Source organism: Spinacia oleracea, chromosome 2 (assembly GCF_020520425.1).
Source record: "Spinacia oleracea cultivar Varoflay chromosome 2, BTI_SOV_V1, whole genome shotgun sequence".
NCBI classification, from domain to species: domain Eukaryota; kingdom Viridiplantae; phylum Streptophyta; class Magnoliopsida; order Caryophyllales; family Amaranthaceae; genus Spinacia; species Spinacia oleracea.
Genome location: NC_079488.1, coordinates 1,616,059 through 1,639,611, shown reverse-complemented (window position 1 = coordinate 1,639,611; position 23,553 = coordinate 1,616,059). Strand labels below are relative to the sequence as shown.

The 23,553-nt window shown below is 36.3% G+C and overlaps 5 protein-coding genes across 8 annotated transcripts; 4 read left to right on the top strand and 1 right to left on the bottom strand.

Annotated features, from left to right (window-relative positions):
* The first annotated feature begins 1,222 nt into the window (after positions 1 to 1,222).
* Positions 1,223 to 3,244, top strand: LOC110776720 (endochitinase A). The gene is made up of 2 exons (XM_021981270.2): positions 1,223 to 1,830; positions 2,629 to 3,244. The coding sequence occupies exons 1-2, from the start codon at positions 1,398 to 1,400 to the stop codon at positions 3,021 to 3,023; spliced, it is 828 nt and encodes a 275-aa protein (XP_021836962.1). The 5' UTR covers positions 1,223 to 1,397; the 3' UTR covers positions 3,024 to 3,244.
* Positions 3,232 to 14,749, bottom strand: LOC110776717 (mitochondrial carrier protein CoAc2). 3 transcript variants are annotated; one of them, XR_008927416.1, is made up of 9 exons: positions 14,436 to 14,749; positions 11,017 to 11,102; positions 10,312 to 10,519; positions 10,047 to 10,173; positions 9,759 to 9,943; positions 9,529 to 9,645; positions 9,222 to 9,409; positions 8,885 to 9,015; positions 3,232 to 6,535 (listed from the first exon to the last, which is right to left on the bottom strand). XR_008927416.1 is itself a non-coding variant. In XM_021981266.2 (7 exons), exons 1-7 carry the CDS (start codon positions 14,583 to 14,585, stop codon positions 9,281 to 9,283), a joined length of 1,002 nt encoding a protein of 333 aa, XP_021836958.1. In that variant the 5' UTR covers positions 14,586 to 14,749; the 3' UTR covers positions 9,058 to 9,280. The 3 variants fall into 3 exon arrangements, 1 of the variants encoding a protein (XP_021836958.1); XR_008927415.1 differs by having other exon boundaries at positions 9,226 to 9,409; XM_021981266.2 differs by lacking the exons at positions 3,232 to 6,535; positions 8,885 to 9,015 and having other exon boundaries at positions 9,058 to 9,409.
* Positions 3,361 to 5,475, top strand: LOC110776719 (endochitinase PR4-like). Its single transcript, XM_021981268.2, has 2 exons — positions 3,361 to 4,605; positions 4,881 to 5,475. The coding sequence occupies exons 1-2, from the start codon at positions 3,951 to 3,953 to the stop codon at positions 5,279 to 5,281; spliced, it is 1,056 nt and encodes a 351-aa protein (XP_021836960.2). The 5' UTR covers positions 3,361 to 3,950; the 3' UTR covers positions 5,282 to 5,475.
* Positions 6,751 to 8,215, top strand: LOC110776718 (endochitinase A-like). Its single transcript, XM_021981267.2, has 2 exons — positions 6,751 to 7,239; positions 7,633 to 8,215. The coding sequence occupies exons 1-2, from the start codon at positions 6,807 to 6,809 to the stop codon at positions 8,028 to 8,030; spliced, it is 831 nt and encodes a 276-aa protein (XP_021836959.1). The 5' UTR covers positions 6,751 to 6,806; the 3' UTR covers positions 8,031 to 8,215.
* Positions 14,750 to 19,016: 4,267 nt separating the features above from the next.
* On the top strand, positions 19,017 to 22,401 carry LOC110776727 (uncharacterized). Of its 2 annotated transcripts, none has more exons than XM_056836370.1 (2): positions 19,017 to 19,548; positions 22,105 to 22,401. In XM_056836370.1, exon 1 carries the CDS (start codon positions 19,181 to 19,183, stop codon positions 19,544 to 19,546), a length of 366 nt encoding a protein of 121 aa, XP_056692348.1. In that variant the 5' UTR covers positions 19,017 to 19,180; the 3' UTR covers positions 19,547 to 19,548; positions 22,105 to 22,401. The 2 variants fall into 2 exon arrangements, with proteins under 2 accessions (XP_056692348.1, XP_056692347.1); XM_056836369.1 differs by having other exon boundaries at positions 19,020 to 19,548; positions 22,110 to 22,401.
* Positions 22,402 to 23,553: the final 1,152 nt, after the last annotated feature.

The window sequence follows — 23,553 nt, the reverse complement described above, 5'->3', positions numbered from 1 at the left end:
GCCTTTTCCAACTTAATGCTTCTAGCTACATTATGAAAATTAAAAAGCCGGCTATCTTAAATAATGAAGTAAGACCATTTTTATTTTTATTTTTTTATGACTGATTTATACTTATCCCTAGGTTATATACGAAGTATTATTACTACTATATATTTCATCCGTTTTATAAAAATTGCAACACATTTAGTTTTATTACTATTCATATTTGAACTTTGACTATATATTAATACTAATTTATTAAATGCAAATGTTATCAAGTAAAACATACCACCTCCGTTCCTAAATGATCTTTACGGTTACTATTTGCACGGTAAATAAGGAATTTTGGTGAACATGTGATGGTGGGGTAACAAATGGAAAATGAGTGGCTATAAATTGTCCACCAATGTGAGTGGGTGGAAACTAATATTAAAGTATTGTGAGTGGGTAAGTTATGGTGGGCCAAATAAGAGTAAAAATGGAATAAAGTAGAAGTGTAAAGAACTTTCAGGAACGGACTAAAACGGAAAGCGTAAAGAACTTTTAGGAACGGAGGTAGTAGTTGAATTGATTTCATTATGTGCTTTCATAATATTAAATTTTAAGATTTTTTTAGAAAAAGATAAGTAGAGATTATTATGGTCAAAGTTGTATCATGACAAACGTGTTAGTCATAATGTTGCAGTTTTTTTTTTGAAACGGATGAAGTATTTGATGTTATTTAGGTTTACTAAACAAAAAAAAACTAATATATTACGAGTATATTTTTAGACGTGTCAAGCTACTAGCTAGCTTGATCATTGGAATTGAAATGAGGACTGAGTTTGGCCAAACAAATTAGCATTGTCAAACTAATTTGCTATACAAAGATGTTGGCAAAACGGAGGAAAAAATAAATAAAATGAAATTTAAAAAGTTGGTGATTGGCAACATGAGAAGTGAAAGCCGTTAAATAAGCATCCAAGCTAGTAGTTATTATTTTATTTTATTAACTGAATTTATTTTGTCTGAAATAAATTTATTTGTGTGTGAAAATATCTAAAAAATTTTGCTGAACTTATATTATCTGAACTTATTTTGTCTGAAATAAGTAAAAATAAGTCGAACAGAATAAACCTTAACTATTAGGCCAATACATTATTAGTCCAAGCTACGAGTAGTAGTTAATCATTTGGGTATAAACTAGCAAGAAAAAAAGTAGATTGAAATCTGACGTGACATACTGACATGACAAGCTGTTAACAATTAGATAGCCATCGGAGATGCTCTAACCTAGCTAGTTGTCAAGCTAGTAGGTTGAACTTGCTTTGCTCACTCTCAAATTTCTTATATAAACCCACATATCCTCTGTCTAGTTTCCTCATTCCATAAAATATTTTACACAATAACTCCATACAACAATTAAGGCTAACTTAAAAATGAGCACCCTTGGACCAATCTTGGCCATTCTCGTGGTGGCGGTTGCTTGTATGTCAACCACCTTATTAGTTACAGCTCAAAACTGTGGTTGTGCCTCTGGTTTCTGCTGCAGTAAATTTGGTTACTGCGGTAAAACAGCTGAATACTGCGGTGAAGGGTGCAAACAAGGCCCTTGCACTTCTGGTTCAACTCCTACCACCCCAAGTGGTGGTGGTGGTGGTGGTGGTTCGGTGTCGAGTTTGGTGACAGAGTCGTTCTTTAATGGGATTGTTAACCAAGCAGCATCAAACTGTGCTGGTAAAAACTTCTACACAAGGTCTGCTTTCTTGAATGCTCTAAATAGTTATCCTCAGTTCGGTACTGGTGGATCTGCTGATGTTACTAAGCGTGAAGTTGCTGCTATGTTTGCTCATTACACCCATGAAACTGGACGTAAGTCACTAATTAATATTTAATAATAAGTCAGTGTTATGAATCAATGTTTATAATTCTCAACATTATATTGATATCACTACAAGAAATTGTTCAATTAACGACGGGAAATCCCGTCGCTAAAAGATCAATAGTATGTTTTCCCCGCCCTACTTGATGAAAAATCTCGTCGTTACTCTGCCTTTAGTCACTAATGCTCCGTTTAATGTGTCTAAAACGTTTTCAAGAAAAAATTAATGATTTCAAACTAGTTTTCCTTTATTTGGTTCGTTATAAGAATATTAATAGAAATAGTAAAAAACAGGAGAAGATGAGTGAAGATTGATGGGAAGAAGGAAGATGGAGGTAAGGAGGAAAGTTGGAAAAGTGCCCTTACTCATTTCCATATAGTTATGTAAAATTATTTTTCATCCTTGTGCTACAAGAATTTGCTTCATTATGACAACCAAATAACGATAGATCCCGTCAAAAAAGTTTGTAGCGACAGAGCTAAAAACCAAATAAGGACGGGAACAACAGTTGCAAATGCTTTTTACGACAGGCTAACGATGAGATTTTCCATCAATGACGGCGCTCTCTTATTACGGGTTCGATACAAGAAATCCCACCACTATTGGCCTTAGCGACGGGATTTCCATCAACTTTTTGTAGTGTTCTCAAACCAAACAACGTAAAATGATTGAAAAGGAGAAAATTGTTTTCCATGAAAACGTTTTACACCCTACCAATTAACATAGCCGAAGTTAGTGTTATGAATCAATGTTTAATATTGACATGAAACTTGTTTCGATGTTGCAGACTTTTGCTATAAAGAGGAGATTATGAAATCAGCATACTGTCAACCGAGTGCACAATATCCATGTAATCCAAGCAAGCAATACTATGGCAGAGGACCAATTCAAATATCATGGAATTACAACTACATACCAGCTGGTAAAAGCATTGGATTTGACGGTTTAAATGCACCAGAAACAGTTGCAAATGATGCTGTTGTTGCATTCAAAACAGGATTCTGGTTTTGGATGAACAATGTTCATTCTAAGATTAACCAAGGTTTTGGTGCTACCATTCGAGCTATCAATGGAATCGAATGTGGTGGTGGAAACACAGCTGCTGTAAATGCTCGTATTAATTACTATAAAAGTTACTGTAATCAGCTTGGTGTTTCACCCGGGGATAACCTTTCTTGCTAAGGGAATATGTAAAGATGGCCATGGGCTGGGCCACCCGAGGCAAGGCCCGGCCTGACCCGTTACAAAAAAAAAAGAAAGTAGAATATGAACTAAGGGTTATGTGTAGCTACTTCTTCTCAATTATGCAAAATAAGTGTACACTCGATTTTAAGATCGTGCATTGCAAGGGCTGGAAATTAAATAAATGAACAATAAGAGCTGAGTGTAGGGATTAAGGAGTTTATGTGATGTTATTGCATTGTTCTATTAAAATATCCAACAAATATGACTCCATACTTGAGTTGAATAAATTAATAAATAACATAATATTTAAATTGATACAAATTCCTTTGGAAATTTATTCATTTGCAATACATATGAGCAAATGACACTAATCTACGTACTATAAAAATGTCAAAAAAAAAAAACAATAAAACCTACCTAAGAGACAATAAGTAGTTTGTCTCGGTCCTTTTTTCTTCTGAAAGAGATCATCAGGTTATAACCCGACTCTCACTCTTACAAATGTGTACTCAACTTTCTTTTGTAAGAAACAGATGAGAAATTATACTCCCACATTTTCACATTTACCATTTGTTACATAACATTTTCGCTCTATTTTGTTGGTGATATTTACACTTTTTCTTATTCTTTGTATCCAATCTAACTTGTGCAAGTAAAAAAAACGTAGAAAGTAAGCGACTATATTTCTTACGAGCGTATATTTTCCTTATCCATCCACCTTCCGACTCCCCTGTCCCCACAACCTCTCCCAAGTGGCCAAGTTCCAAGAGGCGGTCCACAAAGTCAGAGACGAAAATGACTTAGATGGGGTATAATCATTAATCATAAAATAAATAATGGTATATGCTCCAGACTCCAATAAACTATTCTTCTTCTTCTACTTGCCAATCCATGCCCATCATAATTAAAATGAAGAACGAATGAATGCATAAAATATCATTCACTCATTCACTCATACTCCTTGAACAAGTCAAAGTTGTCATTCGCATAAACTGGCTGCCCCATCCAAAGTCAATTGTCAACACTTTGAATATTTTACTATATGATTCATGTCTTCTTCTCTTTCATTTTTCTTATATAAACCAACCCATTTCCACTCATCACTCATCACACATCACACACACACTCAGAAACACTCAACAACTAAAAATGTCTTCCCTCCCACCAATGCTCGCCACACTCGTGGTGGTTGCTTGTTTGTCAAGTGCCCTAGTCGCGGCTCAAAACTGTGGCTGTGCACCTGGTTTTTGCTGTAGTAAATATGGTTACTGTGGCACATCAGACGCCTACTGTGGCAAAGACTGCAGACAAGGCCCTTGTACTTCTGGTTCAACTCCCTCTACTCCCACCCCAACTCCAAGCGGTGGTGGTGGTTCGGTCTCGAGTTTAGTGACCGACTCCTTCTTTAATGGGATCGTTAACCAAGCAGGCTCAGGCTGTGCTGGTAAGAACTTCTACACCAGGTCTGCTTTCCTGAGTGCTCTCAATAGCTATCCTCAGTTCGGCACTGTAGGATCCTCTGACGATAGGAAGCGTGAAGTTGCTGCCATGTTTGCTCATTACACCCATGAAACTGGACGTAAGTCGATCACTATTATGAATCTATCTATATATCTATATATATATTATACTAAAACAGACACCAGGAGAGACACGTGTCGCTCCTTGTGTAAAATTTTCCCGCCAAAAATATTTTCCTAAAATATCTCTGTTTTATTTATTCTTTTATGTATTTCTATCCTTGCATGCACGGGACTTAATATAGTTGAATATATACCTTTAATTGCCTTTGAATGTTTACAAAACTCAACAACAACGTATTGATCACATGAAACTTGTTTCAATTTCTTGTAGATTTTTGCTATAAAGAGGAGATTGCGAAATCAACCTACTGTCAATCCAGTGCACAATTCCCCTGTAATCCAAGCAAGCAATACTACGGCAGAGGACCAATTCAAATATCATGGAACTACAACTACATACCTGCAGGTAGAAGCATTGGATTTGACGGTTTGAATTCACCAGAAACTGTTGCAAACGACGCTGTTGTTGCCTTCAAGACAGGATTCTGGTTTTGGATGAACAATGTTCATTCTAAGATCACCTCTGGTCAAGGGTTTGGGTCAACCATTCGAGCTATCAATGGAATGGAATGTGGTGGAGGAAACACAGCTGCTGTCAATGCTCGTGTTAGTTACTATACTCAGTATTGTCAGCAGATTGGTGTTTCACCTGGAAATAACCTTTCTTGCTAAGCTAGTTTACACCTCAACCTCTAATGGCTACATTTCTATCTAGTGTATCTTTGTTACGAAAACAAAGGGAATAATTTGAACTCTTTAAAAGGGGTTTGTGTTTGTGTTGCAGACTTGCAGTCGGCCTCGGCCCTGCCTTATATTACTCTCAACTTAGTAATAATTATCTAGTTTCTGTTTTTAGCATGTTTCAATCCCGTCTTCATTACTCAAATAATGCACTAACGACAACTTTTGTGTAACACCGCCTTACCGAAAAGACCATTTTGATTGCTTAACTAATGGGTTCCATTTAACTAATTAGCTATATTGCTTAACTAATTAGTTCCAATGCTTAACTAATTAGTTCCAATGCTTAACTAATTATCCCCATTACTTAACTACTTAGTTCAAGAGCTTAACTAATTGGTTCAAGTGCTGAACTACTTGGTTCCATTGCTTAACTTATATGACACCAAGACGGTCTTTTGTATAAAACCGCCTTACATAAAAGTTTGTAATGCACTAATCCATTAATTAATTTCGGGTTTCTAACAAGTTAGACACTTTGCTTACTCTTGAACTAGTTCTCCAATTAGCCTAACTCTCGTAGAAAAACAGGTCAAGTCTTGTTCAACGTCATGGAAGACTTAGACAAGCCAATTAATAGCGACTTCTCGTCATCAAATTCTACCAAGCCACAACTTTTGACATCTCTCTTGTTATGTGACTTTGTGGAGGCATCTTACTAGAATGTATCCCTTTCTTAGAAAACATATTTAAGAAAGTAAAAACAATTATAAAATAACTTTTAATTATTAAAAAAAAACAAATGAAGTTTCAGAACCAATTCCCACTCAAATGATATTTCCAAAGAAAATATATATGTTCAACTTAAAATGGTCTCCTGAACCAAACACGGCCCTATATGGAAGCAGTCCAACCAAGTACTCCTAAGCAAGGGTATAAAATTAGAAAGCATGGACTAAACTAGATATGGCTGAGAAGCACATATAGAAGTGTAATCACTAAGATCAGCCGATAACAGAGTCAAATAGAGGAGGATTAAATTAAAAAAAATTGAAGCAGTTGACTAACCTGGTTTTAAATCGACACCCTCCAAGTGTTGGCAGAATTGCTACGGGCATCAAACTGAGTCATGAGACGAAGAAAAATGAGTTTATTCACTTCAAACTCCCTTCTATGAAGATGCTGCAAAGTTCTCTTTTGTATATGCTCCAGTAGACTATTCTTCTTCTTCTTGCCAATCCATACCTATAATAATTAAAATGAAGAACGAATGAAGTTAATATTGCATAAAATATCTTTCACTCATTCATTCATACTCCTTGAACAAGTCAAAGTTGTCATTCGCATAAATTGGCAGCCCCATCAAAATCAATTGTCAAGACTTTGAATATTTTACTATACACGTATGATTCATGTCTTGTTCATTAGACATGTCTTTCATTTTTCTTATATAAACCAACCCATTTCCACTCATCACTCATCCATCACACACACTCAGCAACACTCAACAACTAAAATGTCTTCCCTCCCACCAATTATCGCCACAATAGTCGTTGTAGTTGCTTGTTTGTCAAGTGCCCTAGTCGCAGCTCAAAACTGTGGCTGTGCCCCCGGTTTTTGCTGCAGTAAATTTGGTTACTGTGGCACAACAGACGCCTACTGTGGCAAGGACTGCAGACAAGGCCCTTGCACTTCTGGTTCAACTCCCTCTACTCCCACCCCCACCCCAAGTGGTGGTGGTGGTTCGGTCTCGAGTTTGGTGACCGACTCCTTCTTCAATGGGATCGTTAACCAAGCAGGCTCAGGCTGTGCTGGTAAGAACTTCTACACCAGGTCTGCTTTCCTGAGTGCTCTCAATAGCTATCCTCAGTTCGGCACTGTAGGATCCTCCGACGATAGAAAGCGTGAAGTTGCTGCCATGTTCGCTCATTACACCCATGAAACTGGACGTAAGTCGATTAGTATTTTGCATTTGACTAGATTAGGTCCCGTGCAAATTATAATTTGACCATTTTTTTATAAAATATTTGAGTAACAAAGGATTGTTCGAAAATAAGTAGTATGGAGTACAAAAGATCGATTTGAAGATTTTCAAAAGATTAATAAAGTTTTGGTTAAATATACTGAATTTTTTCCATAAAAAATTACTGAAACAAATAAATGCATAAAAAAAAAAAGCTTCGGCGGTAAAAAAATTCACCAGGAAGTAACATGTGTCATTCATGATGTCTGTTTTAGTATAATGTAATAGATATATCATATATACCTTTAATTGCCTTTGAATGTTTACAAAACTCAATATCAACATATTGATCATATGAAACTTGTTTCAATTCTTGTAGATTTTTGCTATAAAGAGGAGATTGCAAAATCAACCTACTGTAACACTACACAATTTCCGTGTAATCCAAGCAAGCAATACTACGGAAGGGGGCCAGTTCAAATAACATGGAACTACAACTACATACCAGCAGGTAGAAGCATTGGATTCGACGGTTTGAATTCACCAGAAACAGTTGCCAATGATGCTGTTGTTGCCTTCAAGACAGGATTCTGGTTTTGGATGAACAATGTTCATTCTAGGATCACCTCTGGTCAAGGGTTTGGGTCAACCATTCAAGCTATCAATGGAATGGAATGTGGTGGAAGAAACACGGCTGCTGTCAATGCTCGTGTTAGTTACTATACTCAGTATTGTCAGCAGTTTGGTGTTTCACCTGGAAGTAACCTTTCTTGCTAAGCTAGTTACACCTCACCTCTAATGGCTAATTATTTCTATCTTCCTTCCACAAGTCACGAAAACAAAGGGAATAATTTGAACTCTTCACAATTAAAGGTTTTTGTATGTGTTGCAGACTTGCAGTCGGCCTCGGCCTGCCTTGTATTACTCTCAAATTAATAATTATCTAATTTCTGTTTTTAGCATGTTCCAATCCTCCTTCATTACTTAAATAATGTACTAATCCATTGATAAATTTCGGGTTTTCTAAGAAGTTAGACACTTTTCTTAGTCTTGAACGAGTTCTCCAATTAGCCTAACTCTCGTAGAAAAACAGGTCAAACCTTGTTCAACATCATGGAAGACTTGGAACAGCCAATTAATAACGACTTCTCGTCATCAAATTCTACCAAGCCACATCTTTCTTATTATGTGACTTGGTGGAGGCATCTTACTAGAATGTATCCCTTTCTTAGAAAAAATATTTAAGAAAGTAAAAAGAGACACACAATTATAAAATACTTTTAATACCCTCTCCATTCCTTTTCTTCCTCCTTTTATAGTTTTCCTAGCAAGGAACGAAACAAATAAAGTTTCAGAACCAAATTCCATTTAAATGATATTTCCAAAGAAAATATATTCATTTTAAAATGTTCTCCTGAACCAAACACGGCCTAAATGGAAGCAGTCTAACCAAGTACTCCTAAGAAAGGGTTTAAAATTAGAAAGCATGGACAAAACTAGATATGGCTGTGAAGCACCTATAGAAGTGTAATCACTAAGATCAGCCAATAACAGAGTCCTTGACTACGCAGGAACAACTTCATTGAATCAAATAGAGGATTAAAGTAAAGAAAGAGAAGCAGTTGACTAACCTGGTTTAAATTGACACGTACCCTTCAAGTGTTGGCAGAATTTCTACAGGCATCAAACTGAGTCAGGGGACGAAGCAAAATGAATTTATTCACTTCAAACTCCCTTCAAAATATGAAGATGCTGCAAAGATCTACAAGACAAGCAAAATATGGTAACATAAATGAAGACAATATTGAAATAACTATATATACTTCATTTCACTGGTGGCAAGAATCCTTATCAATTCATTCCAAACATTCATTCAAATAGACTTGAATGTTGGAAAGATAAGTACAATAAGAAATACTGTATATTGGTATTTACATATGAATGAACTCAGTCAATGATGGTACCTACATACAGTTTAAATTATTCAATGCTATACTGAATCAGTGTATCTGAGTATTCAATGGCTTTTAAGAATGAAGGGACGACGTGTGGTTATTGGTGTGATTGGCAATAATGGCTTCATCTCGGGAGGGAACTTGCAGGAACAACTTCATTGAATCATACACAGTGAAGCCAATAGCAACCGAGGGCACAACCTGAAAGCACAAGTGTCAATAACAATGTAAATAGACTAGATTTCCCTTTAAGCAAAGCATATTTTTTAGCATATATTTTGGGTTGGAAGGCATTAGAAGTAACCCATAGCTTAGTTTACCTTCAAATAATTCAGACTTAGCCCCGAGAACAAATGTTTCCAGCCTTGTTTTCGAGCTATAGCAAAAAGTGTGTGCAAAGTTCCTTTTGTATTACTAACATTAGACATCCGCTCAACCTGACACGTAAAGCCTCTTTTCAGCCTTTGGGGTTTTCGAACAACCAAAGTATTAAACCGTATGAATTCATACAGTCTTCACAACAAAACTCTAGAGGCTATAACTAAGATACCTGCATTTGCCGCCTAACAACGTCAAGAGGATATGTGAAGGTTTGGCCCAATAATCCAGCTACAGAGCCACATGTCAATTTCACCATGATATCTTTTTTGCGTTCCTCGGATACATGGCTCTTCATCTCCTCATAGAAGTAAAATTTTAATCCCGCATATGGAAATATTCCGTAAAGTGACGGTGCTGAAACAATATGTAAGTAAAAGACCTTAAAACAAAAAAAAACGTAAGAGAAAAAAGAAAAAAAAAAAAAAAAAAAAAAAGCAGTTTCATGTAGGCAGCACACCTACTCCCCGGTAAAGACCTTTCCAACCAGCTTCTTTAAATGTCATGGAAAAGCAGTCACGAATTCCTCTGTACAATTGCTCTTGGTGAATAAGCCCTTTAACATTTGAATTGGAAGATCCAACAACCTGTACTAAAAATACACCTCAAATTTTAGCCACCATAAGACATATGTAAATACCAGAAAATTCCATGAGAGCTGAGACAAGATATGAATAAAGAGTTTCCCAGGGAATGATCCATAAGCTGTGTGTCCAAGTGCTTACCTGATAAGCCAACTTTGTACGCACTAAATCAAGAGGATATGTAAAAAGAACAGCAGTTCCACCTGCACATGACCCTGCAACAAGGTCAAGCACAGGGCCTTTCCAGACATCTGGATAAGAAAGAAGGATCCGTCGTCTGTACTCCTCATATGCCATGTAATGCAGTGCTGCATAAGGAACTATCCGTGCGACACTTGCCCCGTTCCCTCTGAAAGTTGAAAGGTATACTCGTTTTAGACTTATGTTACCAAGAATCCAAGATTACAAAATCCGCTTAATATAAACAATCGCGAGGCAACAATGCAGACCGTAGGGTACAAGTTGAAGCCCAAACAAAAATACAAGTAATTAATTTTTACTATCAAGTTCAAATCCAGACCATATTTGTTCAAAGTCTAAGTTGCCAAATATATAGTATTTCATTCTAAATTTAGATCCAAACTAGATTTCAGGATTTACTCTCTCTTGAGTCTTGACACAGAAAATAATTTCAACCAAATCAAATGGAAATAGGAGTCATTTGTCACTCAAATAATACACAGTAAAATTAAAATAATATCCAAACAAGCATAATTGCTAAGGAGTTTTAGCAAATACGCAACATAAACTTTGATCAAAATTCTAGAATCCCGTCTAACCTGGAGGTATCCTAGACATGACCCCCACCACCCCTCATAACATTTTATTTGGGAGTAAAATTTCAACCTGTAGAAACCGAGTATTCCCTCCGTTCTAGCTATTTTAGTAAACGAACCTACTAAACCAATACTTTTGAATTCCGCTTGTCTCGTCTGCAAAACAAGAAATCGGTATATGTTATATTCAAATGTAGCATAAGCCCGAAGAAGAAAAGTCAATGAGTTAGAATATGAAAAGTATATAATATCACTGAGGTCTGAATGTTTTAGGTAGTCTAACTATCTCACAACAATTCTGAAGAGGAAGATAACAAGGCTCTTTGCTTCACATTGGGAAGGAAACATTCTTTTTGTGCAAAAGTGGAAATATATACAATTTCCCAAAAGTGATGTTTGATTCACATTTATGAAACATGAATTATATTAGCCCCCCTCCACCTTACCTCCCAACGTGCTGATCTCACCTCATCTCTTCACCCCCACTGTCCCCCATCTCCCCCCCCCCCCCCCCCCCCCTTCATCCTCAAAAGTTTTTACTGTCATTTGTCTTTCCCTCCACTACTTCCCTTGAGTCCCTTCCCCTTTCCCAATGTCACCATCATATTTCCTACTTCTTTCTTTCCTTCCACAGTCAAGGTTTCAATCAAGATGAACCAGCAATTAAAGATTTGGCCTAACGTTCTGAAATTGCAATCTTTTTGGTCAAATTCTACCTCTAAGTTGAGTCAATCCTAACTCTAGGTTATTCTTGATCTGGCTAAGTAAATGTTACGTATGTTTTTTCAAGTAATTTAATTTTTGGGACAACTCTCAATGTCTGAGATTATACGATGCTTTTGAATGCATTCATTTTCCTCACTACTTAGCGGTTTATGTAGTGGTAGAGGTGGTAGAACCGTTGAGGAAATAATCATGGTTTAGGAGCGTATCTTGGCTTGGGAGGCCGGGAGGGAGAAGAGATGGTGGATCTGGAGATGATGATAGCTTAGGAGCTGTTTGGTTGTTACTTATTGATGTGGTTAACAGTTGGCGATAGTGGTGACGATGAGTGGTCAAAACAGGACGGTGGTCGTGGGGCTCGTGGCAGGGGCAGCTATTGGAAATAAGAAAAAGGATAGAGTAAACAAATACGCACAAAAGGAACGAGATCAATTAAGACTTAAGAGTGTCTCCTTCACTTGATTATCCAAAAGGCCCAAACCAATAGCCCCTTATCCACATCCTTTGTTATTGGTCCTAAGGCAAACTTCTGAAACAAATCCTAGACTATACAACATACTTTTACTTAACCTTTAACCATATGTTAAGGGCAGATCCACAAATGGATGGTGATAAGAACAAAACATTATGATTAAGTTTTTTCTTTCTTTCCTAAATGAGGGCAAATGCCCACAAAACACTCCATACATATCCATTATTCAATTCTCCATTTTCTCATTTAGTCAATTAAACAAACTAACTAAAACCAAAATCGAAGTTAATCAATCACAATCTACTAAAGTCTAAACTCATAATCGTACTATTAGCCCAATTTAGATCCATGGTAGTTCTTCCAGAAAACTTCAATGGTCTTCTAATGATCTTTCTAATTCTACAGGAGTGGTTATCATACTTGTCATTTAAGGGGTAGGTGATTGTAAATCAATATATTAATTAGGTCCCAGAAATGCAATAGCACTTCGACGTTATATACCAATTTTCCCTTGCCTGATGACACACATATTTGTGTTTAAAAGAAAGGATTTCAACCAGTATTACTATCTTGTGGGGTACTTTTAAGTGCCCGGCCCCAGGAAAAACCAGCTCCTATTAAATGATACTCCCTCCGTCCCTTAATACTCGCACCGTTTTGACTGGACACGTTTGCCAATGCACAACTTTGACCACCAATATCTTTAACTACATATTATAAAAACTTATAAATATATTAATATTTTGAAAATATATATTAAGATGAAGATAACAATATATTATATACTAATATTTGTTTTCATATACTAGAAATAAAATAAGGTCAAAGTGAATTATATAAATAGTGCAAAAAGTCAAAACGGTGCGAGTATTAAGGGACAGAGGGAGTATTCATGATCTTCTGGATTGCTACAATAGTTTCCAATCTTATCAATAAAGTATTGTCTATTGGGATACGGGAACCAAATCAAGTAACAGAATTTGTTGCAACTTTTAGACATGGCTGTCAAGATTGACAATATGAGAATATAGGAGAAAGTTAAGCAATAGACTGTTTAGGGATTTTAGATAACCTAGGCTTTTTACTTAAGAGAAGGAAAAATACAATTTGTAGTATAGTTTGGAGTTTTCTACTTCATCATTTACCCTTCATTCTTTTTAGTACAAGAGCAATATAAAATCAGTGTTGTATTTTTCAAAAAGGGAGAAATGCCTGGTGCAAGTCCTATTTCATATACTTTTACAAAAATTGATTACTTTTGAAGAAAAAAAAGAATGACGAGGCATGAGACAATAAAAGCCAAATCTGCTTAAAAAGGTGCTAGTCTTTGATTGCTATCAGCAAGGATGCAGGAATGAGTAATCAGAACTCATGACCCCTAGAATGACTTGCTATCTGGCATGTTTTGAGTAGATTTCTAACAACCCACCAAGGTGAAAACATTCAGATGACCCCATATTAGTACGGTATAAATTAGATCTTACCACAAAGAAGTATCTGAACCCAAGTGCCTTCACAAATGGTTTTTCACAAGTATTGTTAAGTCGGGTAAATATAAATTTAAACCAAGAGCATCTCTCTGTTGGATCACAAGCTTAAAGGGTTCAGTTAACCACAACTCGTACAATACTTATAAACTTTTACTAACTTTACAAAACCTATTTTTAGAAGTAAATTATATTTGCGTGTTCACCACTTTCATACCAATAGAAAATTACACAACAATGTCATGCTCATGCAATCTAATACTAAGTCCACAATCAGTCTCACCAGTCACCAATTACCAGGTTACATTCGACTTCAGTAAACACACCAACAATCACCAAGTCCTCTACAGACAATCAATCCAGCAAAAACTTCCCCATTTCGCTGTAACCTTACCATCTCTGCCATGAATGCCCTTACAATTAGGAGTATGAGGAGCTCGTACTTTAACTCCTTCAAACAAAACCCTAATACATTCATCAGCAAACTAAGATTCCTACTCATAATCTTCCATATTCCAGACCTTTATGCACTTCTGGATCAAAATATAACGAAAACTATATTCCGGGAAGAACCAGATTATTCCACACTCCATGAAACTCATTCCAATTGTTAATTCAACTCAATTATTAATTCCCCTAACACTCGATGAAAACATTAATTACAAGATCAAACAAGAAAAGGCTCAACCAAACTTCAAATTAAACACAATAGACAATCTAAAACCCAAATTTATCCAAGAAAAACAAGAATTATCGAATTCAAATATGAAATTGAATAGGACAAATATTTCAAGATCAAAAAATCACCTGGAAAAGAATCTTGATTCGTTCAAGAGGAGCTACGGCAGTTTTAGCGACGCCGCCGGCAACTCCACCGGCGAGAAGCTCCTTGGCGAAAACAGGCATGGCTCCAATGACTCCATCGAAAGACATTCCTCCCTCACTCTTCTTCGCCATTGGAGTTCTGCTTGGAAATGTGATGGTGATTGGTGACTGCGTATTTGTTTTTTTAATTATAAGCTGCGGAAAGTCAAAATTGGAAAGCCGACTTTTTTTTTCTAAGAGAACATTCAGTAAAAGAGAAAGAGCATAATAATAATTGGGTTTTAAAAATCTGAAAATTGGAGGTGAAGAGCTAAAGAAGATTTATAGACATGTCCCATGCTTATTAGGTACGCCATTAGGAGGAATTGAAAAGAAATTTGGATTTAAAAAAAAAGGAATTGAAAAGAAATGAAAATTAACTTTTTTATTTTTCTATTACGAAAGTTGATGGAAATAAGTCAATTTTTTTTTAAGAAAATTGATGGATATAAGTAATTTTTGGGCCATTCGTAAAAAATAAGTCAACTTTTTTATTATGCCTGAAAAAATCTACCTCTACACCTGTCAATTTTAAATAAGTCACTTTTATTTTGACTGGTTATAGAAGGTGGGGTGATGACGTGGTAGGTAATTATCAATTTTCTTACATCATTTATCTTGTTTGTATATCATAAAAGTAAGTTTTTTTTTGTATGTTTCTCGAAAAGTTCATGTTTTCAAGTGACTTTTTGACAAGTTTTTCGAGACGACTAGTTAACATGGCTTTTGAGACGAGCTTTTCTGAGATTAATGCATGTAGTAAACTAAGGGATAGTTAAGGTAAATAAAAGGAATAGGAAGGACATTCGCACTACATCTCACCCCCGCCTACCCAGTACCCATCCCTATTGCACTTTTCTCTCTTCCCTGTAACCACCTTGCCCCCCACCAACCACCTCGAAAACCACCACCACTACCCACTAGGTCGTCCACCACACCACCACTTTTCCTTTGCCTTCAACTTCTTCCCACAACCAGCCATCTCCATCACAACCTCCTCACCGAGCCTCCTCTTCAATACCAAAGCAAGTTGCAGCCAATCCACCATCCTTCAACCCACCTCAAAACACCACGAAACCACGAGCAGCCCCCAACATCTTCTTGCACCCTTCGTGAGTTGTTGTCTGCTTCTCTCCTCCCCAACGCAATCAGTGCCACCACCCGTAACCTCGCCACTGCCATTTGCCTCCCTCCATGTCGACCAGGTCCGATTGAAGAGAGCTCTCACGCGGCTCACCCACCTGCCGCCGTCCAAAACCACTTTCAAATTAAATGCAATGACTATTAAATACAATGACTATTAAATACAGTCAAATAAGCCTCATTGATTGTCATCTTGCCAAAATATACGGCTCGAATATTATAATACACATTCACTTTTGTCTAAATGACTTGATTTTTTTCCCCATTTAATTCAATCCCATCTATACCTAGTCTATAAAAACTGTAACCATAGGTGACAAAATGACAAGTGTCATCACCTCATCAATCTACCTTTTTTCTACATTTTTTATAATTAAAATAGAGAAAATTCAAAAGACACCCTTATTAAAATAAATAAATAAATAACTCAAAAGACACACATAATAAAAACATACAATAAATAATCATAACTTAATAAACTAACTTAAATTATATTAATATATTCCATAATAATAACAATAACAATAAACATTAAACACTAATACTTACCTTGTATAAGTTAATAGTCTTTTAAAATTCTTAACTACAAAAAAGAGAAAACTAAACATCTAATCAAAATAAGCCATCAACCTCTCATCTTCCTTGCACTCCTTATAAATAAATTGAACTATCAACCATTTCATCATATCACCACACCATCAACTCTATATCCTCATCATTTTCAACAAAAAAATATCATCATACATTTTCCCGAGGTATGTGTGCGTGCTTTATGTTATGTGTCGCGTGTATCTTTTTCAATTTTCTATGGCCAAATCTCAATTTTCGTTAATGTTTATTGTGATTATTTTAATAATCATTTATTTTGTCATAGATATTATATTGTACAATATATTATCACTGTTGTTGATTGTTTTCTCTAAATATTATTTAGATTAATTTAGTAATAACCTTAAATGTTATTTATTTATATCTTACAATAAACAAAATTTATGAATTTACATAAATAATTTAAAATTTCATAATGCCTAAAAATGGTTGTATGCCGAGTAATGTAAGTTATTTTAACACTTTATAAATTTCTCTCGTGCATTGCACGGGCCAAATTGCTAGTTTAATTAATTTAACACCCGCTCGTATATATTTACTTTGGATTAGGGAAAAAAACCAAGCGAATAATTCAGAACGACTTCCCTCAATATTGTTTAAATGAAAATAAATTCCTTGTTTGCATCGTTTTGTAAACTAATTCCCAGCATATTGTCCACGTAGGATCGACATTACTTTTTATTTTTTATTTTTTTATTGACTATAGAACCGCCGGTAACAATAGCGGTTCTACTAAAAAATTATTTAAAAAAAGGAAAAAGGAGAGAGATATTATAGCAGAAAACCCATCACCGCCATAACCTATCTTCGACGTTAATCGGGTTCCTCCTCCCCAACCTGCCCACGCTTTCACGACTTTCTCAGCGGCAACACCGCCGATTACCATCTCCATCTTACTACTCTCTTTCCATCATTGCTCTTGGTAAAATTTTCTTAAATTCATTGAATTCTTTTTTTGGGTGTGTGATTTTTTCCCCCTTTTTCTAAGTTGACAATGATTTGTGCAATTTCGCTCGAAGTGGGAAGAGAGAGGATGAAGGTTGTAGTTCGCCATTGATGAAACACCTCCACCAAAGAACTGGAAATGCCGAAGCATTGCGGTCTGGGGAGGAGGACTCTCCATGAATGCAGGAGTGGAAGAACAAAGAATCATTGCAGAGTCAAGAAGAACAAAAGAAATCCTCCTGATGGAAGGAATGGCGATCTTAAGGTGTGAGAGTAATCGTCGGAATTTTTAATTATGGTTGGAGTGCTTGTTGCTGGAAGGAAGGAAGGAAGAAGGCGAAATTTGCTCGAGTGTTTTCTTCGTTTACAAAAACATAAAATAGTAGAACCGCAAATGTGGTTAGCGGTTTTCTTATCAACAAATAAAAAAATAAAAAATTCAATTCCGATCCTACGTGAACAGTATGATGGGAATTAGTTTTCAAAACAATGCAAACGAGGAATATATTTCCATTTAAACAATATTTACGGAAATCGTTCAATAATTCAAAATCATCTCAAAAAAAAAAATTAAATTGGAGACCATAATAGAAGAGGATTTTTATTCGACGCCCTATTCAGTTAAAAGCGCCCCAATTTTTTACGTGAAAGTACGATCTTACCCTTTAAAATTAAATGGACCCCCTCCCTCATCACCCTTTCCTCCTTCTCTGCTCCTTCCCTCTCTCCCTTCCTTCTTCCTCCGGCAGCCTAGCAGTTGCGCCGGCACCACCTCAACCGATCTTCGGTCGGGTTTGTTCAACCTTTTTCTCGCTGCCCACCTTCTTTTTTTTTATTATTATTATTGTTGTACTATTTTTGTTTATATTATTTAATTTTTGTAGATTTTATATTTTTCGATTTAATTTGTTTTATTTTTATTATTTAATTTTCTGTTTTTATTTTGATTGTTCAATATAATTATTTTAGTTGATTATAATTTATTATGTTAACGAAAAATCGAATATAATCCGCATATTTATTTTTCACGAAAATTTTAAATATACATCATAATTTCTAGAAATTTCTAAAATAAATAAAAATTAAATTAACAAATTATAATATAAATTTGAATAAACTTTACGTTAAAAAAAAAAAAAATTGAATTTCAAATATGCTTCCCGCGCACAGAATTTGCATGGTGGTCATGGAAGTGGCGCACGGACTTTGCATGGTGGACATGGGAGCACGGAATTTGCATAGCTCCCATGTCCACGACGCAAATTATGTGCGCCACTTCCATGTCTTCCGTGCACAGAATTTGCGCCATGGACATGGGAGCCATGCAAATTCCGTGCACCACTCCCATGTCCACCATGCAAAGTCCGTGCTCCACTTCCATGACCACCATGCAAAGTCCGTGCTCGAGAAATGAATAGTAAAAATAAATTAAAAAAAACTCCATTTTTACCTCCTCCATTGATGCTTGTTCACGATATTCCGGCGAACTACTTCCACGACTTACACCATTATGTGAGCTCCCCCTCCAGCTTCTTTGATGAATTATGAATAAAGTAACGTTGTCAACAACTTTTTTCGGCGAGATTACGAGTTCGATACCATAATGAGTTAAAGAGAAAAAAAATTGCTCGCCGAAATTTAATTTTTCGGTAAGTACCGAGACACCGGGCTGGAGGGGGAGGGGGGTTGAGAGAGAGGTGAGGTAAAAAGGGTAAAAAAATGAATGGAGGGGTAAGTTTTTATAAGGGCAATTTTGTACTTTCACTATAAATAATAAGACGATTTTAGCGTAGGCGGACGTCAAATAACGATACAGTGATAGAAACATCAACGAATACAATGTGACACAGACTCTGGCCCCACCCGAGTCCCAAATAATCTTGGTGGATAGACCACAAAGGAGGAGGACGATTAACCTAAGACCAAGGAACACCCGAAGTGGTGGCGGACGGCGGACGGCGGACGGCAAGGAAGCTCGAGACGGAGGAGAGATGTCGGATAACCCATACGAGCGAGTGAAAGGAGGACGCTTAAGTTTCAAAGGCGGAGAATTAGCAAGCCGAAGCAAAGCCATCGACAAAAAGAAAAAGAAGAAGAAAAGCAAACATGAAGAAATTCAACAACAACAACAAGCTGGTATTATTCTCGAAGAACAACAACAGCCCACAACTACTCTTGATACTGATTCTGGAGAAGTTGTTTATACGATTGATGCTGCGAGGAAGATGAAATATGATGATCTTTTTCCTGTCGAGGCTAAAAAATTTGGGTATGATCCTGTTGCTGCTAAATCCAAATCTATTGAAGAAGCTCTTGATGATCGTGTCAAGAAGAAGGCTGATCGCTATTGTAAATAGAGGTATAACCCTAATTTTTATTTATTTTAGGAGTGGCCTGAATTTGTGGAATTGCTGGGTTGTGAACTGAAGTAAGTGTCTGTTTAATTGTTGTGAAATTGAGTACAATTGGTTGAAGGATGAATTTGATTGGGGATTTGAACTGAAAAGGATGAATTTGCTGGGTTTTGATCTGAAATTTGTGACTTGAAATCAATGTAGCTGGTTTGTTTGTTGTGAAAGTGGGTAAAATTTGTTGAGCTATGAACTTGAGTGAGAAATTGAACTGAAATGCTAGATAGGGTCTTGAAGATTGATTTAAAATACCAAGTACCAAAATCATAATCCGTCTACTCATGAAACCTGCAATTAACCTAAAGTGAAATTGAGTAGAATTGTTTAAGAATGAATTAGATTGGGGATTTTAACTGAAAAGAATGAATTTTCTGGGTTTTGATCTGAAATTTGTGACTTGAAATCAATGTAGCTGGTTTGATTGTTGTGAAAGTGGGTAAAATTTGTTAAGGGATGAACTCGAGTGAGAAATTGAACTGAAAATGCTAGTTGGGTTATGAACTCAGGTGTCTGTTTAATTGTTGTGAAGTTGAGTATAATTTGTTGAAGAATGAATTTGTATTGGGGAATTGAACGGAAAAGGATGAATTTACTGGGTTTTAATCTGAAATTTGTGACTTGAAATTAATGTAGCTGGTTTTATTGTTGTGAAAGTGGGTAAAATTTCTTAAGGGATGAACCTTGAGTGAGAAATTGAACTGAAAATGCTAGTTGGGTTATGAACTCAAGTGTCTGTTTAATTGTTGTGAAGTTGAGTATAATTGGCTGAAGAATGAATTTGATTGGGGAATTGAACTGAAAAGGATGAATTTGCTGGGTTTTGATCTGAAATTTGTGACTTGAAATTCAATGTAGCCGATTTGTTTGTTGTGAAAGTGGGTAAAATTTGTTGAGCTATGAACTTGAGTGAGAAATTGAACTGAAAATGCTAGTTAGGGTCTTGAAGATTGATTTAAAATACCAAGTACCAAAATCATAATCTGTCTACTCATGAAACCTGCAATTAACCTAAAGAAAAAGTACAATCGAAATTTTGGAGTTTCTGAGTTTCGCATGGCTAGAAAGTACAGGTCTTTGCAATCTGATTAGCAGCCTGAACGAGATTCATATCAACCTTGAGGATGCTGCAACTGCCAAAGATATTTCCTTGTGGTAAAATTTCTGAGATAGTACTGAGAACTCCGCCGTAATGGGATATGGTTCTGCATACATTTTGTCCTGTTTTTGGCCGAATGTTTGTTGCTTCCTTTTTTGCTTCTAAAGTTAAACCCTTAACCTAAACCCTAAGCAGTTAATTTGGTGGCCTCTTCTTGTCAGCCTTGTCCGAGTATTTTAAATCTAAGTAAAACAGTTTGAAAGCCTAGAGAATATGCAGAGTATGATAGTATGATCGAGCACATAAATCAGATAGAATCCAACTTTGTTTCCTGTATAATGTTAACACACTTAATTTTTGGCTGAATGTTTGTTGATTCCTTTTTGGCTTCTAAAGTTGAACCCTTAACTTAGACCCTAAGCAGTTAATTTGGAGGCCTCTTCTTGCCAGCCTTATCCGAGTATTTTAAATCTAAGTAAAACAGTTTGAATTCCTAGAGAATATGCATAGTATGATAGTTTGATCGGGCACATAAATTAGATAGAATCCAACTTGTTCCCCGTATAACGTTAACGCTCTCACTGTATCACCTCCTTTTAAAAGGTACTTCTCAGTTGTAGTTGTGTGAGTCGAGCTTTGGGTGTTTTTTTGCAGCTATCCTTAGTTTTATGTGAGCCTCTTTTGTCGAAAAGATGAGCTGCAAAGTATTTGTAGAATAATTAAGTTGGATAAGAATCAGTTATCTATCGCTTGATTCACACAGATTTTCTTCTGTCTATGTTGTGAAGATTTTTAGTAATGGTGTGCCTGATATAGGTTGCTTCAGGACTAAACTTTTGCTTATGAGTTACGATTTGCTGGATGAACATGTAACAGCTAGTGAGAATTCTGTCATCTTTGCTCAGGTGATATTGTTTAGTTAAACATGGGAAGTAAATTCTCATGGAAAGTTTCACTTACCTAAAGGAACCTAGGTAAGCAACTTCCTCCATTTTGTACTTGTTTTTGTCAACCAAACAATCCTACAATCTTCCACTTCCTAGGAAGTCATACTTCCCATGGTATTTAATGTCAACCAAACATCACCTTAGTTGCCTTGGTGTAAATCTGTACTTGCTAAGTTGCTATGAACACTCGGAATATGTACTGTATTTATATACATTTAAATCAGATATAACTAGCAGCATGATGTCAATTGAATAATATATTGATATCAGTTAGATATATCTTGCTGCTAATGCTTGCATCTTACTTGAGAATATATCGAGAATAATTGTCTGGGTAAATTTCATCTAGGTTTTCAGACCAGGGTAAATAATGGAAATCTTGGTTCTTTGTCCTATGTATGAGTGGTTAATGTTATTTCAAGCTACTTATATATTTCCATTTCTAATCTTACTGTCTAAAGTGCAGGTCGTGTGATGAAGAGAAATATACTGCGGAGTTGATTATGCAAAATTCTCAAAAGAAAGTATGCTCTGTCGATTTTGCAGTGAATGTGACCTTAGCTGAACTCGGGTTGAGAGTTGAGATGTGTCTTTTATCTCTGTTGTAGTTGAGATAGTTTAGATTCTAGTAACATAGTGCCAAGTTGAAATCAAAGGGTTTTATGAACCTCAATTTTTTGTTGTCAAGATTAATAGTTTTGTTAAAATACTCACGACCTGAATACATCACTAGTTAAATGTAACCTTTTCCATGAACACTACTACTCTACTAGTACTACTATAGTACTATATGATGATTGACTTTGCAGGAAGCTAACCTAGAACTACTTTGAACAGAAAACTACAACAATTAGGCCACATTAGAGCTATATTACATTCAAAGATGAACATGATCATTACAAGAATACAAGTGAATAACTGATCCCTAGTCGGCTTTCTTAAGATACTACTATAACGCATACACAATTTAAATCCATCAACCACGAACATGACCTATTTAAGTATTATTGAAACCGAGCTTGGCGTGTAGATCTATTATGTCTGCATCAACGGACACAAAGTTAACAACTTACATTACGGGAGTATTGTGTTAAAACCTTTAAAATAGCCAATGTTTTTTCCTTGACAGCACTACACTTACTGATCCGGCGACCTTTAGCTACGACAGATGAAATCCTTGCAATTTGACGGCCATCGAACCATTATACTTCAAAATTGTCAGAGAGTAAGGCTAGTCTGCGACCTTCCTGTTGGTGCATTTCAGAGTCGGCGGCGTAGGCTTGTGAAGCTTTTAGAGAAATAAAACTTAATTTTGTATGATATTTCGACATATTGATGAATCATATTTATATAGGGTATTTTAGGCTCATTTAGGTTGCATTTCTTGGCATTTTTCTCATATTAGTTGCATTTAAAGTCATAATTGCATAAGTCGTCGTTATCGTACTCTATTACGCTCCGTTTGTGTTTTCTTTGATATTTCAGGTGATTTTACAATCATTTGGATGTTTCCGGAGATTTGGAGGTGGGTCGAATGACTATCGGATGGTTCGTATTGAAAACGTCTTGTTTGGTTGGAAAATGGAGTTTTTCGGAAATGATTTGCGGAAGTTCCGGTTTCACTTAGCTTGATTTATTCGGCCATCGAGGCAATTCGTTATTTTGGATGACACGGAGCTAGTTTCCGATGCTAGTCATAAAATTTCGGTAGTGTGGGAAGCATCGTCACAACAACGTACCTGATCGTGCAATGTGCCCACAGCGAAGCGCTTTATGCCCACATCTAGCGCGCTGTGGCCGCACCCAGCCCGCAACACCCCGTCGCCTCGCTAAACAACGTCTGCCATGCTCACAGCGATGTGTTGCGCCCACAACGCGCACTTTCTTCTTTGATGCGCCCACAGCCCGCG